The 16,732-nt window shown below is 49.6% G+C and overlaps 1 protein-coding gene across 1 annotated transcript in view; it reads left to right on the top strand.

The window, feature by feature from the left end:
- Positions 1 to 16,732, top strand: part of LOC135536076 (COP9 signalosome complex subunit 1-like) — a 40,518-nt gene that overhangs the window by 4,591 nt on the left and 19,195 nt on the right. Inside the window, exons 2-7 of the mRNA XM_064962462.1 lie at positions 2,688 to 2,780; positions 5,668 to 5,849; positions 5,966 to 6,130; positions 8,879 to 9,014; positions 9,325 to 9,402; positions 9,605 to 9,665. Of these exons, the coding sequence (XP_064818534.1) occupies positions 2,688 to 2,780; positions 5,668 to 5,849; positions 5,966 to 6,130; positions 8,879 to 9,014; positions 9,325 to 9,402; positions 9,605 to 9,665 (715 nt within the window). The remainder of the gene's footprint in view (positions 1 to 2,687; positions 2,781 to 5,667; positions 5,850 to 5,965; positions 6,131 to 8,878; positions 9,015 to 9,324; positions 9,403 to 9,604; positions 9,666 to 16,732) is intronic.

Below are 16,732 nucleotides of genomic sequence, written 5' to 3' on the forward strand. Positions count from 1 at the left end.
TAGTGGTCTAGGGGGCGGCAGGCAGCCTAGTGGTCTAGGGGGCGGCAGGCAGCCTAGTGGTCTAGGGGGGCGGCAGGCAGCCTAGTGGTCTAGGGGGGCGGCAGGCAGCCTAGTGGTCAAGGGGGGCGGCAGGCAGCCTAGTGGTCAAGGGGGGCGGCAGGCAGCCTAGTGGTCAAGGGGGGCGGCAGGCAGCCTAGTGGTCAAGGGGGGCGGCAGGCAGCCTAGTGGTCAAGGGGGGCGGCAGGCAGCCTAGTGGTCAAGGGGGGCGGCAGGCAGCCTAGTGGTCTAGAGGGGCGGCAGGCAGCCTAGTGGTCAAGAGGGGCGGCAGGCAGCCTAGTGGTCAAGAGGGGCGGCAGGCAGCCTAGTGGTCAAGAGGGGCGGCAGGCAGCCTAGTGGTCAAGAGGGGCGGCAGGTAGCCTAGTGGTTAGAGCAAAAGGCAGTTTGTTCTGAAGTGTCTGACCTATAAGAAAGATCAGGTAGCCTAGTGGTTAGAGCGTTGGACTAGTAACCGGAAGGTTTCAAGATCGAATCCCCGAGCTGACAAGGTTAAAATCTGTTGTTCTACCCCTGAACAGGGCAGTTAATCCACTGTTCCTAGGCTTTCATTGAACATAAGAATTTGTTCTTAACTGACTTGCCTAGTTTAAATAAAAATGTTTTTTATATTTTTTTTACATGTATTTAACCCCATATTTTTGTTATTAATCCAGTCTCCATATATACTTCCATAAATGTGTTTAACTTCGTACCAGGGGACCTTCAGATAAGTCTTGTGATGCCTGTGGGCATCCTAGAACAAAACCACCGCCATGTTTGTGAGAGTCTCACCTTTACACATATTAGTGTCTCGGCCAAACTGTTCAGACGCTACAGGCAGTTGGCAAATCGGCTGTACCGACTCCAGATGAGTCCCAAGTAGCTTGTCGGGGTCAGAGATCAAAACGGAGAACACCGTCATGTTTGTGAGGGTCTCATCTTTCCATTGAAGGGTCAATCGTTTGTAGGCTGTTCGGACTCTACAGACAATTTTGTGCGGATACCAATTGGGACGTCTCGTGGTCTGACAAACACGGCTGTAATGGATGGATTTCTATGGGGCTTTTTTTAAATGCTAATTCGATTTCAGTAGGTGCCCGGACATTGACCTTAGGGGGTTTTAATCTCTAAAAGTCTCTCTCTCTCTCTCTCTCCCCCGCTCGCTCCCTCTCCATCTCACCTTCTCTCTCCCCCTCCCTTCCATCCCTCTCTCTACCCATCTCCCTCGCTCTCTCTCTCTCTCCATCTCCCTCGCTCTCTCTCTTCATCTCCCTCGCTCTCTCTTCATCTCCCTCGCTCTCCATCTCCCCCGCTCTCTCTCTCTCTCCATCTCCCCCGCTCTCTCTCTCTCTTCATCTCCCCCGCTCTCTCTCTCTCCATCTCCCCCGCTCTCTCTCTCTCCATCTCCCCCGCTCTCTCTCGCTCTCTCCATCTCCCTCGCTCTCTCCATCTCCCTCACTCTCTCTCCATCTCCCCCGCTCTCTCTCTTTCTCTCCATCTCCCCCGCTCTCTCTCTCCATCTCCCCCGCTCGCTCTCTCTCTCTCCATCTCCCCCGCTCGCTCTCTCTCTCTCCATCTCCCCCGCTCTCTCTCTCCATCTCCCCCGCTCTCTCTCTCCATCTCTCTCTCTCTCCATCTCCCTCGCTCTCTCTCTCTCTCCATCTCCCTTGCTCTCTCTCTCTCCATCTCCCTCGCTCTCTCTCTCTCCATCTCCCTCGCTCTCTCCATCTCCCTCGCTCTCTCTCTCCATCTCCCTCGCTCGCTCTCTCTCTCTCCATCTCCTTCGCTCGCTCTCTCTCTCTCCATCTCCCTCGCTCTCTCTCTCTCCATCTCCTCGCTCTCTCTCTCTCCATCTCCCTCGCTCTCTCTCTCTCTCTCTCTCTCTCTCTCTCTCTCTCTCCATCTCCCCTCGCTCTCTCTCCCATCTCCTCGCTCTCTCTCTCTCCATCTCCCTCGCTCTCTCTCCTCCATCTCCCTCGCTCTCTCTCTCTCCCTCGCTCTCTCTCCCATCTCCCTCGCTCTCTCTCTCCATCTCCCTCGCTCTCTCGCTCTCGCTCTCTCTCTCTCTCCCCTCGCTCTCTCTCTCTCTCCATCTCCCTCGCTCTCTCTCTCTCTCCATCTCCCTCGCTCTCTCTCTCTCCATCTCCCTCGCTCTCTCTCTCTCTCTCTCTCTCTCTCTCTCTCTCCATCTCCCTCGCTCTCTCTCTCTCCATCTCCCTCGCTCTCTCTCTCCCATCTCCCTCGCTCTCTCTCTCTCGCTCTCGCTCTCTCTCTCTCTCTCTCTCCCCTCGCTCTCTCTCCCTCGCTCTCTCTCTCTCCATCTCCCTCGCTCTCTCTCTCTCCCATCTCCCTCGCTCTCTCTCTCTCTCCATCTCCCTCACTCTCTCTCTCTCTCTCCATCTCCCCCGCTCTCTCTCTCTCTCTCCATCTCCCCCGCTCTCTCTCTCCATCTCCCCCGCTCTCTCTCTCTCTCCATCGCTCTCTCCATCTCCCCCGCTCTCTCTCTCCATCTCCCCCGCTCTCTCTCTCCATCTCCCCCGCTCTCTCTCTCTCCATCTCCCCCGCTCTCTCTCTCTCTCTCCATCTCCCCCGCTCTCTCTCTCCATCTCCCCCGCTCTCTCTCTTTCTCCATCTCATCTTCTCTCCTCCAGGGGGCTGTTGAGCCGATGCAGATCGATGCTGACCCCCAGGAAGACCAGCAGAATGCTCCAGACACCAACTATGTGGTGGAAAACCCCACACTGGTATGTTAATATAGCACTAAGCTAGCCCTAGCACTGGTACATTACTATAGCACTAAGCTAGCCCTAGCACTGGTACATTACTATAGCACTAAGCTAGTCCTAGCACTGGTACATTACTATAGCACTAAGCTAGCCCTAGAACTGGTACATTACTATAGCACTAAGCTAGCCCTAGCACTGGTACATTACTATAGCACTAAGCTAGCCCTAGCACTGGTACATTACTATAGCACTAAGCTAGCCCTAGCACCGGTACGTTACTATAGCACTAAGCTAGCCCTAGAACTGGTACATTACTATAGCACTAAGCTAGCCCTAGCACTGGTACATTACTATAGCACTAAGCTAGCACTGGTACGTTACTATAGCACTAAGCTAGCCCTAGCACTGGGACTTTACTATAGCACTAAGCTAGCCCTAGCACTGGTACATTACTATAGCACTAAGCTAGTCCTAGCACTGGTACATTACTATAGCACTAAGCTAGCCCTAGCACTGGTACGTTGCTATAGCACTAAGCTAGCCCTAGCACTGGGACGTTAATATAGCACTAAGCTAGCCCTAGCACTGGTACATTACTATAGCACTAAGCTAGTCCTAGCACTGGTACATTACTATAGCACTAAGCTAGCCCTAGCACTGGTACATTACTATAGCACTAAGCTAGTCCTAGCACTGGTACATTACTATAGCACTAAGCTAGCCCTAGCACTGGTACATTACTATAGCACTAAGCTAGCCCTAGCACTGGTACATTAATATAGCACTAAGCTAGCCCTAGCACTGGTACATTACTATAGCACTAAGCTAGCCCTAGCACCAGTACGTTACTATAGCACTAAGCTAGCCCTAGCACTGGTACATTACTATAGCACTAAGCTAGCCCTGGCACTAGTACATTACTATAGCACTAAGCTAGCACTGGTACATTACTATAGGACTAATGTAGCCCTAGCACCGGTACGTTACTATAGCACTAAGCTAGCCCTAGCACTGTTACATTACTATAGCACTAAGCTAGCCCTGGCACTAGTACATTACTATAGCACTAAGCTAGCACTGGTACATTACTATAGGACTAATGTAGCCCTAGCACTAGTACGTTACTATAGCACTAAGCTAGCCCTAGCACTGGTACGTTACTATAGCACTAAGCTAGCCCTAGCACTGGTACGTTACTATAGCACTAAGCTAGCCCTAGCACTGGTACGTTACTATAGCACTAAGCTAGCCCTAGCACTGGTACATTACTATAGCACTAAGCTAGCCCTAGCACTGGGACGTTACTATAGCACTAAGCTAGCCCTAGCACTGGGACGTTACTATAGCACTAAGCTAGCACTGGTACGTTACTATAGCACTAAGCTAGCCCTAGCACTGGGACTTTACTATAGCACTAAGCTAGCCCTAGCACTGGTACATTACTATAGCACTAAGCTAGCCCTAGCACTGGGACGTTACTATAGCACTAAGCTAGCACTGGTACGTTACTATAGCACTAAGCTAGCCCTAGCACTGGTACATTACTATAGCACTAAGCTAGCCCTAGCACTGGTACATTACTATAGCACTAAGCTAGCCCTAGCACTGGTACGTTGCTATAGCACTAAGCTAGCCCTAGCACTGGGACGTTACTATAGCACTAAACTAGCCCTAGCACTGGTATGTTACTATAGCACTAAGCTAGCCCTAGCACTGGGACGTTACTATAGCACTAAGCTAGCCCTAGCACTGGGACGTTACTATAGCACTAAGCTAGCCCTAGCACTGGGACGTTACTATAGCACTAAGCTAGCCCTAGCACTGGGACGTTACTATAGCACTAAGCTAGCCCTAGCACTGGGACGTTACTATAGCACTAAGCTAGCCCTAGCACTGGGACGTTACTGTCTGTATCTTCCTTAGCTTTGTAGTTCTTCTTCTATATTCTATGCTGAACACTGAACTAAATGAAGTCAGTCTGTCACATGGTGGTCAACTCCTATCATGTTATCTTTTCACTGTTTTGTCTCTTTCTCTCTCGCTCTCTGTCTCTCTCTGTCTCTCTCTCAATCTCCCTGTCTCACTGCCTCTCGCTGTCTCTCTCTCAATCTCCCTGTCTCACTGCCTCTCGCTGTCTCTCTCCCAATCTCCCTGTCTCACTGCCTCTCGCTGTCTCTCTCTCAATCTCCCTCTCTCTCCCTGTCTTTCATCTCTCCTGGTCTCCCTGTCTTTCATCTCTCCTGGTCTCCCTGTCTTTCATCTCTCCTGGTCTCCCTGTCTTTCATCTCTCCTGGTCTCCCTGTCTTTCATCTCTCCTGGTCTCTCTCTTTCATCTCTCCTGGTCTCCCTGTCTTTCATCTCTCCTGGTCTCCCTGTCTTTCATCTGTCCTGGTCTCCCTGTCTTTCATCTCTCCTGGTCTCCCTGTCTTTCATCTCTCCTGGTCTCCCTGTCTTTCATCTCTCCTGGTCTCCCTGTCTTTCATCTCTCCTGGTCTCCCTGTCTTTCATCTCTCCTGGTCTCCCTGTCTTTCATCTCTCCTGGTCTCCCTGTCTTTCATCTCTCCTGGTCTCCCTGTCTTTCATCTCTCCTGGTCTCCCTGTCTTTCATCTCTCCTGGTCTCCCTGTCTTTCATCTCTCCTGGTCTCCCTGTCTTTCATCTCTCCTGGTCTCTCTCTCTTTCATCTCTCCTGGTCTCCCTGTCTTTCATCTCTCCTGGTCTCCCTGTCTTTCATCTCTCCTGGTCTCTCTCTCTTTCATCTCTCCTGGTCTCTCTGTCTTTCATCTCTCATGGTCTCCCTGTCTTTCATCTCTCCTGGTCTCCCTGTCTTTCATCTCTCCTGGTCTCCCTGTCTTTCATCTCTCCTGGTCTCCCTGTCTTTCATCTCTCCTGGTCTCCCTCTCTAGGACCTGGAGCAGTTTGCGTCCAGCTACAGCGGTCTGACGCGTATTGAGAGACTGCAGTTCATAGCACAACATTGTCCCCAGCTCCGCGCCGAGGCCCTGAAGATGGCCCTGTCCTTCGTCCAGAGGACCTTCAACGTAGACGTGTACGAGGAGATCCACCGCAGACTCAACGACGCCAAGCGGTGAGGAGAAAGAGTGTGTGTGAGAGTGAAGTGGAGCCTATATAAGGTACAAAAGTGTGTGTGTGAGAGATCCCGCATGTGTGCATACGACCCTAACATCTCTTGTCTATTCCCAGACAGGCGCAGGGTGTCCCTGACGCGGTGCCTGATGGGCCGGCGGAGGCCCCTCTCCTGGACACAGCCTGGGCAGAGAGCACCAGGAAAAAGGCCCTTCTCAAACTGGAGAAGCTGGACACTGACCTCAAGAACTACAAGGGAAACTCCATCAAAGAGAGCATCAGGTAACTAGCTACGGGGGGAGGGGGGGGCTCAAGTAGACATTGTTTTCACTGTGTTACATGTGTGTCACAAGCAGTGGAGATGGAACTCGACTGTTACATGTGTGTCACAAGCAGTGGAGATGGAACTCGACTGTTACATGTGTCACAAGCAGTGGAGATGGAACTCGACTGTTCCATGTGTGTCACAAGCAGTGGAGATGGAACTCGACTGTTACATGTGTGTCACAAGCAGTGGAGATGGAACTCGACTGTTACATGTGTGTCACAAGCAGTGGAGATGGAACTCGACTGTTACATGTGTGTCACAAGCAGTGGAGATGGAACTCGACTGTTACATGTGTCACAAGCTGTGGAGATGGAACTCGACTGTTACATGTGTGTCACAAGCAGTGGAGATGGAACTCGACTGTTACATGTGTGTCACAAGCAGTGGAGATGGAACTCGACTGTTACATGTGTCACAAGCTGTGGAGATGGAACTCGACTGTTACATGTGTGTCACAAGCAGTGGAGATGGAACTCGACTGTTACATGTGTCACAAGCAGTGGAGATGGAACTCGACTGTTACATGTGTGTCACAAGCAGTGGAGATGGAACTCGACTGTTACATGTGTGTCACAAGCTGTGGAGATGGAACTCGACTGTTACATGTGTCACAAGCTGTGGAGATGGAACTCGACTGTTACATGTGTGTCACAAACAGTGGAGATGGAACTCGACTGTTACATGTGTGTCACAAGCAGTGGAGATGGAACTCGACTGTTACATGTGTGTCACAAGCAGTGGAGATGGAACTCGACTGTTACATGTGTGTCACAAGCAGTGGAGATGGAACTCGACTGTGTTACATGTGTGTCACAAGCAGTGGAGATGGAACTCGACTGTTACATGTGTGTCACAAGCAGTGGAGATGGAACTCGGACATCATGCATGGCTAGAACCTCGATTTCAGCTCCATGAGAGGGAGCGTCGTCTTTCCTTCCGGTTCTCTGCTGCCCGTGACTGGAACCAACTGCAAACATCTCTGAAGCTGGAGACTCACATCTCCCTCACTAGCTTTAAGCACCAGCTGTCAGCTCACAGATCACTGCACCTGTACATAGTCCATCTGTAAACAGCCCACCTACCTCATCCCCATACTGTATTTATTTATTTATCTTGCTCCTTTGCACCCCAGTATCTCTACTTGCACATTCATCCTCTTCACACCTTCCATTCCAGTGTTTAATTGCTATATTGTAATTACTTCGCCACCATGGCCTATTTACTCCCTTATCTTACATCATTTGCACTCACTGTATATAGACTTTTTGTTTTATTTTGTTCTACTGTATTATTGACTATGTTTTGTTTATTCCATGTGTAACTCTGTTGTTGTATGTGTCCAATTGCTTTGCTTTATCTTGGTCAGGTCGCAGTTGTAAATGAGAACTTGTTCTCAGCTAGCCTACCTGGTTAAATTAAGGTGAAATAAAAAAATAAAAATGTGCAAGACAAGTGCACACTTTGGGATAAGGCTGTAGGATGTGGACACAGCCAGTGATGTGGTAGGGGGGAGGAAGGGCCTCAACCCAAATGGAACCAGTCTACTACTCAACAAGTTCTCCCTTCTCTCTCCTCCCCCACTCTCCTCCTCCCTCTCTCCTCCTCCCTCTCTCCTCCTCCCTCTCTCCTCCTCCCTCTCTCTCCTCCTCCCTCTCTCTCCTCCTCTCTCTCGCTCTCTCTCCTCCTCCCTCTCTCTCTCCTCCTCCCTCTCTCTCCTCCTCCCTCTCTCTCCTCCTCCCTCTCTCTTTCCTCCTCCCTCTCTCCTCCTCCCTCTCTCTCTCCTCCCTCTCTCTCCTCCTCCCTCTCTCTTTCCTCCTCCCTCTCTCCTCCTCCCTCTCTCTCTCCTCCCTCTCTCTCCTCCTCCCTCTCTCTCCTCTCTCTCTCTCTCTCTCCTCCTCCCCCTCTCTCTCTCTCTCTCTCTCTCTCTCCTCCCTCTCTCTCCTCCTCCCTCTCTCTTTCCTCCCTCTCTCTCCCTCCCCCCTCTCTCTTTCCTCCCTCTCTCTCCTCCCTCTCTCTTTCCTCCCTCTCTCTTTCCTCCCTCTCTCTCCTCCCTCTCTCTCTCTCTCCCTCCTCCCTCTCTCTCTCTCCTCCTCCCTCTCTCTTTCCTCCCTCTCTCTTTCCTCCCTCTCTCTCCTCCTCTCTCTCTCTCCTCCTCCTCCCTCTCTCTCTCTCTCTCTCTCTCCTCCTCTCTCTCTCTCTCCTCTCTCTCCTCCCTCTCTCTCCTCCTCCCTCTCTCCTCCTCTCTCTCTCTCCTCCTCCTCCTCTCTCTCCCTCCTCCTCTCCTCCTCCTCTCTCCCTCCTCCCTCTCTCTCTCCCCCCTCTCTCTCTCCTCCTCCTCTCTCTCTCTCTCCTCCTGCCTCTCTCTCCTCCTCCCTCTCTCTCTCTCCTCCTGCCTCTCTCTCCTCCTGCCTCTCCTCCTCCCTCTCTCTCTCTCCTCCTCCCTCTCTCTCTCTCCTCCTCCCTCTCTCTCCTCCTCTCTCTCTCTCTCTCTCCTCCCCCTCTCTCTCCTCCCTCTCTCTCCCTCCTCTCTCTCTCTCTCTCCTCCTCTCTCTCTCTCTCCTCCTGCCTCTCTCTCTCTCCTCCTCCCTCTCTCTCTCTCCTCCTCCCTCTCTCTCTCTCCTCCTCCCTCTCTCTCCTCCCTCTCGCATCCTCCCTTCCCCTCTCTCTCATCCTCCCTCTCCCTTCCCTCTCTGTCTGTTCAGGCGGGGTCATGATGACCTTGGGGACCACTATTTAGACTGTGGAGATCTCAGCAACGCCCTGAAGTGTTACAGCCGAGCCCGAGACTACTGCACTAGTGCCAAGCATGTCATCAACATGTGTCTGAACGTCATCAAGGTACTATGACATCATCAACATGTGTCTGAACGTCATCAAGGTACTATGACATCATCAACATGTCTGAATGTCATCAAGGTACTATGACATCATCAACATGTCTGAATGTCATCAAGGTACTATGACATCATCAACACGGTGCCTCCGAAATGAATGTTTATGAATGTTCATGTCAACTTTTATCATCAAGTTGTGTCTTCACTTGGTCAAGTCTATAAACGTGGCTTGTCTTGACCTAACATCCTTGGAACGTTTCTCAAACCTTTTCTCTCTCCTGTCTGTCTCTCTCTGTGTATTTCTCTCTCGCTAGGTTAGCGTTTACCTCCAGAACTGGTCCCATGTACTTAGCTACGTCAGCAAGGCAGAATCCACTCCAGAGATTGCTGAGGTTAGTACTGAATGACATGAAATATGACCTTTCCATCGTACCTTCCTAGTGAGAGAAACTTGTCAAATCAAGCAGTATGAGAATTTGTTCAATAGATGTTCTCCTTTTTAAATTGTTGTGTGTGTGTGTATAGTAGACTCTAATATAGCCTTCACACTGAGAGAAAATCACTGACTTACCTCCCGCTTGCTTGTTCTTCTAGCAACGAGGAGAGAGAGACAGTCAGAACCAATCTGTCCTCACCAAACTAAAATGTGCTGCGGGTAAGACATTATACTGTTAGGACCACTGAAGTCATTATACTGTACTGTTAGGAGGACCACTGAGGTCTGCAGCTAAGACATTATACTGTTAGGGGGACCACTGAGGTCTACAGCTAAGACATTATACTGTTAGGAGGACCACTGAGGTCTGCAGCTAAGACATTATACTGTTAGGAGGACCACTGAGGTCTACAGCTAAGACATTATACTGTTAGGGGGACCACTGAGGTCTACAGCTAAGACATTATACTGTTAGGGGGACCACTGAGGTCTACAGCTAAGACATTATACTGTTAGGGGGACCACTGAGGTCTACAGCTAAGACATTATACTGTTAGGGGGACCACTGAGGTCTACAGCTAAGACATTATACTGTTAGGGTGACCACTGAAGTCTGCAGCTAAGACATTATACTGTTAGGGGGACCACTGAGGTCTACAGCTAAGACATTATACTGTTAGGGTGACCACTGAAGTCTGCAGCTAAGACATTATACTGTTAGGGTGACCACTGAAGTCTGCAGCTAAGACATTATACTGTTAGGAGGACCACTGAGGTCTGCAGCTAAGACATTATACTGTTAGGAGGACCACTGAGGTCTACAGCTAAGACATTATACTGTTAGGAGGACCACTGAGGTCTACAGCTAAGACATTATTACATTTACATTTAAGTCATTTGGCAGACGCTCTTATCCAGAGCGACTTACAAATTGGTGAATTCACCTTATGACATCAGTGGAACAGCCACTTTACAATAGTGCATCTAAATCATTAAGGGGGGGGTGAGAAGGATTACTTTATCCTATCCTAGGTATTCCTTAAAGAGGTGGGGTTTCAGGTGTCTCCGGAAGGTGGTGATTGACTCCGCTGTCCTGGCGTCGTGAGGGAGTTTGTTCCACCATTGGGGGCCAGAGCAGCGAACAGTTTTGACTGGGCTGAGCGGGAACTGTACTTCCTCAGTGGTAGGGAGGCGAGCAGGCCAGAGGTGGATGAACGCAGTGCCCTTGTTTGGGTGTAGGGCCTGATCAGAGCCTGGAGGTACTGCGGTGCCGTTCCCCTCACAGCTCCGTAGGCAAGCACCATGGTCTTGTAGCGGATGCGAGCTTCAACTGGAAGCCAGTGGAGAGAGCGGAGGAGCGGGGTGACGTGAGAGAACTTGGGAAGGTTGAACACCAGACGGGCTGCGGCGTTCTGGATGAGTTGTAGGGGTTTAATGGCACAGGCAGGGAGCCCAGCCAACAGCGAGTTGCAGTAATCCAGACGGGAGATGACAAGTGCCTGGATTAGGACCTGCGCCGCTTCCTGTGTGAGGCAGGGTCGTACTCTGCGGATGTTGTAGAGCATGAACCTACAGGAACGGGTCACTGCCTTGATGTTAGTTGAGAACGACAGGGTGTTGTCCAGGATCACGCCAAGGTTCTTAGCGCTCTGGGAGGAGGACACAATGGAGTTGTCAACCGTGATGGCGAGATCATGGAACGGGCAGTCCTTCCCCGGGAAGAAGAGCAGCTCCGTCTTGCCGAGGTTCAGCTTGAGGTGGTGATCCGTCATCCACACTGATATGTCTGCCAGACATGCAGAGATGCGATTTGCCACCTGGTCATTATACTGTTAGGAGGACCACTGAAGTCTACAGCTAAGACATTATACTGTTAGGAGGACCACTGAGGTCTACAGCTAAGACATTATACTGTTAGGAGGACCACTGAAGTCTGCAGCTAAGACATTATACTGTACTGTTAGGACCACTGAGGTCTACAGCTAAGACATTATACTGTTAGGAGGACCACTGAAGTCTGCAGCTAAGACATTATACTGTACTGTTAGGACCACTGAGGTCTACAGCTAAGACATTATACTGTTAGGAGGACCACTGAGGTCTGCAGCTAAGACATTATACTGTACTGTTAGGACCACTGAGGTCTACAGCTAAGACATTATACTGTTAGGAGGACCACTGAAGTCTACAGCTAAGACATTATACTGTTAGGAGGACCACTGAGGTCTACAGCTAAGACATTATACTGTACTGTTAGGAGGACCACTGAAGTCTACAGCTAAGACATTATACTGTTAGGAGGACCACTGAGGTCTACAGCTAAGACATTATACTGTTAGGAGGACCACTGAAGTCTACAGCTAAGACATTATACTGTTAGGAGGACCACTGAAGTCTACAGCTAAGACATTATACTGTTAGGGGGACCACTGAGGTCTACAGCTAAGACATTATACTGTTAGGGGGACCACTGAGGTCTACAGCTAAGACATTATACTGTTAGGGGGACCACTGAGGTCTACAGCTAAGACATTATACTGTTAGGGGGACCACTGAGGTCTACAGCTAAGACATTATACTGTTAGGGTGACCACTGAAGTCTGCAGCTAAGACATTATACTGTTAGGGGGACCACTGAGGTCTACAGCTAAGACATTATACTGTTAGGGTGACCACTGAAGTCTGCAGCTAAGACATTATACTGTTAGGGTGACCACTGAAGTCTGCAGCTAAGACATTATACTGTTAGGAGGACCACTGAGGTCTGCAGCTAAGACATTATACTGTTAGGAGGACCACTGAGGTCTACAGCTAAGACATTATACTGTTAGGAGGACCACTGAGGTCTACAGCTAAGACATTATTACATTTACATTTAAGTCATTTGGCAGACGCTCTTATCCAGAGCGACTTACAAATTGGTGAATTCACCTTATGACATCAGTGGAACAGCCACTTTACAATAGTGCATCTAAATCATTAAGGGGGGGGGGGTGAGAAGGATTACTTTATCCTATCCTAGGTATTCCTTAAAGAGGTGGGGTTTCAGGTGTCTCCGGAAGGTGGTGATTGACTCCGCTGTCCTGGCGTCGTGAGGGAGTTTGTTCCACCATTGGGGGCCAGAGCAGCGAACAGTTTTGACTGGGCTGAGCGGGAACTGTACTTCCTCAGTGGTAGGGAGGCGAGCAGGCCAGAGGTGGATGAACGCAGTGCCCTTGTTTGGGTGTAGGGCCTGATCAGAGCCTGGAGGTACTGCGGTGCCGTTCCCCTCACAGCTCCGTAGGCAAGCACCATGGTCTTGTAGCGGATGCGAGCTTCAACTGGAAGCCAGTGGAGAGAGCGGAGGAGCGGGGTGACGTGAGAGAACTTGGGAAGGTTGAACACCAGACGGGCTGCGGCGTTCTGGATGAGTTGTAGGGGTTTAATGGCACAGGCAGGGAGCCCAGCCAACAGCGAGTTGCAGTAATCCAGACGGGAGATGACAAGTGCCTGGATTAGGACCTGCGCCGCTTCCTGTGTGAGGCAGGGTCGTACTCTGCGGATGTTGTAGAGCATGAACCTACAGGAACGGGTCACTGCCTTGATGTTAGTTGAGAACGACAGGGTGTTGTCCAGGATCACGCCAAGGTTCTTAGCGCTCTGGGAGGAGGACACAATGGAGTTGTCAACCGTGATGGCGAGATCATGGAACGGGCAGTCCTTCCCCGGGAAGAAGAGCAGCTCCGTCTTGCCGAGGTTCAGCTTGAGGTGGTGATCCGTCATCCACACTGATATGTCTGCCAGACATGCAGAGATGCGATTTGCCACCTGGTCATTATACTGTTAGGAGGACCACTGAAGTCTACAGCTAAGACATTATACTGTTAGGAGGACCACTGAGGTCTACAGCTAAGACATTATACTGTTAGGAGGACCACTGAGGTCTACAGCTAAGACATTATACTGTTAGGAGGACCACTGAAGTCTACAGCTAAGACATTATACTGTTAGGAGGACCACTGAAGTCTGCAGCTAAGACATTATACTGTACTGTTAGGACCACTGAGGTCTACAGCTAAGACATTATACTGTTAGGAGGACCACTGAAGTCTGCAGCTAAGACATTATACTGTACTGTTAGGACCACTGAGGTCTACAGCTAAGACATTATACTGTTAGGAGGACCACTGAGGTCTGCAGCTAAGACATTATACTGTACTGTTAGGACCACTGAGGTCTACAGCTAAGACATTATACTGTTAGGAGGACCACTGAAGTCTACAGCTAAGACATTATACTGTTAGGAGGACCACTGAGGTCTACAGCTAAGACATTATACTGTACTGTTAGGAGGACCACTGAAGTCTACAGCTAAGACATTATACTGTTAGGAGGACCACTGAGGTCTACAGCTAAGACATTATACTGTTAGGAGGACCACTGAAGTCTACAGCTAAGACATTATACTGTTAGGAGGACCACTGAAGTCTACAGCTAAGACATTATACTGTTAGGAGGACCACTGAGGTCTACAGCTAAGACATTATACTGTTAGGAGGACCACTGAAGTCTGCAGCTAAGACATTATACTGTTAGGAGGACCACTGAAGTCTACAGCTAAGACATTATACTGTTAGGAGGACCACTGAAGTCTGCAGCTAAGACATTATACTGTTAGGAGGACCACTGAAGTCTGCAGCTAAGACATTATACTGTTAGGAGGACCACTGAAGTCTGCAGCTAAGACATTATACTGTTAGGAGGACCACTGAAGTCTACAGCTAAGACATTATACTGTTAGGAGGACCACTGAAGTCTGCAGCTAAGACATTATACTGTTAGGAGGACCACTGAAGTCTGCAGCTAAGACATTATACTGTTAGGAGGACCACTGAAGTCTGCAGCTAAGACATTATACTGTTAGGAGGACCACTGAAGTCTGCAGCTAAGACATTATACTGTTAGGAGGACCACTGAAGTCTGCAGCTAAGACATTATACTGTTAGGAGGACCACTGAAGTCTACAGCTAAGACATTATACTGTTAGGAGGACCACTGAAGTCTACAGCTAAGACATTATACTGTTAGGAGGACCACTGAAGTCTGCAGCTAAGACATTATACTGTTAGGAGGACCACTGATGTCTACAGCTAAGACATTATACTGTTAGGAGGACCACTGAAGTCTACAGCTAAGGCATTATACTGTACTGTTAGGACCACTGAGGTCTACAGCTAAGACATTATACTGTTAGGAGGACCACTGAGGTCTACAGCTAAGACATTATACTGCTAGGAGGACCACTGAGGTCTACAGCTAAGACATTATACTGTTAGGAGGACCACTGAGGTCTACAGCTAAGACATTATACTGTTAGGAGGACCACTGAGGTCTGCAGCTAAGACATTATACTGTACTGTTAGGATCACTGAAGTCTACAGCTAAGACATTATACTGTTAGGAGGACCACTGAGGTCTGCAGCTAAGACATTATACTGTACTGTTAGGATCACTGAAGTCTACAGCTAAGACATTATACTGTTAGGAGGATCACTGAAGTCTACAGCTAAGACATTATACTGTTAGGAGGACCACTGAGGTCTGCAGCTAAGACATTATACTGTACTGTTAGGATCACTGAAGTCTACAGCTAAGACATTATACTGCTAGGAGGACCACTGAGGTCTGCAGCTAAGACATTATACTGCTAGGAGGACCACTGAGGTCTACAGCTAAGACATTATACTGTTAGGAGGACCACTGAAGTCTACAGCTAAGACATTATACTGTTAGGAGGACCACTGAAGTCTACAGCTAAGACATTATACTGTACTGTTAGGAGGACCACTGAGGTCTACAGCTAAGACATTATACTGTTAGGAGGACCACTGAGGTCTGCAGCTAAGACATTATACTGTACTGTTAGGATCACTGAAGTCTACAGCTAAGACATTATACTGCTAGGAGGACCACTGAGGTCTGCAGCTAAGACATTATACTATACTGTTAGGAGGACCACTGAGGTCTACAGCTAAGACATTATACTGTTAGGAGGACCACTGAAGTCTACAGCTAAGACATTATACTGTTAGGAGGACCACTGAGGTCTACAGCTAAGACATTATACTGTTAGGAGGACCACTGAAGTCTGCAGCTAAGACATTATACTGTTAGGAGGACCACTGAGGTCTACAGCTAAGACATTATACTGTTAGGAGGACCACTGAGGTCTACAGCTAAGACATTATACTGTTAGGAGGACCACTGAAGTCTACAGCTAAGACATTATACTGTTAGGAGGACCACTGAAGTCTACAGCTAAGACATTATACTGTACTGTTAGGAGGACCACTGAGGTCTACAGCTAAGACATTATACTGTTAGGAGGACCACTGAGGTCTACAGCTAAGACATTATTACATTTACATTTAAGTCATTTGGCAGACGCTCTTATCCAGAGCGACTTACAAATTGGTGAATTCACCTTATGACATCAGTGGAACAGCCACTTTACAATAGTGCATCTAAATCATTAAGGGGGGGGGTGAGAAGGATTACTTTATCCTATCCTAGGTATTCCTTAAAGAGGTGGGGTTTCAGGTGTCTCCGGAAGGTGGTGATTGACTCCGCTGTCCTGGCGTCGTGAGGGAGTTTGTTCCACCATTGGGGGGCCAGAGCAGCGAACAGTTTTGACTGGGCTGAGCGGGAACTGTACTTCCTCAGTGGTAGGGAGGCGAGCAGGCCAGAGGTGGATGAACGCAGTGCCCTTGTTTGGGTGTAGGGCCTGATCAGAGCCTGGAGGTACTGCGGTGCCGTTCCCCTCACAGCTCCGTAGGCAAGCACCATGGTCTTGTAGCGGATGCGAGCTTCAACTGGAAGCCAGTGGAGAGAGCGGAGGAGCGGGGTGACGTGAGAGAACTTGGGAAGGTTGAACACCAGACGGGCTGCGGCGTTCTGGATGAGTTGTAGGGGTTTAATGGCACAGGCAGGGAGCCCAGCCAACAGCGAGTTGCAGTAATCCAGACGGGAGATGACAAGTGCCTGGATTAGGACCTGCGCCGCTTCCTGTGTGAGGCAGGGTCGTACTCTGCGGATATTGTAGAGCATGAACCTACAGGAACGGGTCACCGCCTTGATGTTAGTTGAGAACGACAGGGTGTTGTCCAGGATCACGCCAAGGTTCTTAGCGCTCTGGGAGGAGGACACAATGGAGTTGTCAACCGTGATGGCGAGATCATGGAACGGGCAGTCCTTCCCCGGGAAGAAGAGCAGCTCCGTCTTGCCGAGGTTCAGCTAGAGGTGGTGAT

The sequence above is a fragment of the Oncorhynchus masou genome, unplaced genomic scaffold (genome assembly GCF_036934945.1).
Source record: "Oncorhynchus masou masou isolate Uvic2021 unplaced genomic scaffold, UVic_Omas_1.1 unplaced_scaffold_554, whole genome shotgun sequence".
NCBI lineage: Eukaryota > Metazoa > Chordata > Actinopteri > Salmoniformes > Salmonidae > Oncorhynchus > Oncorhynchus masou.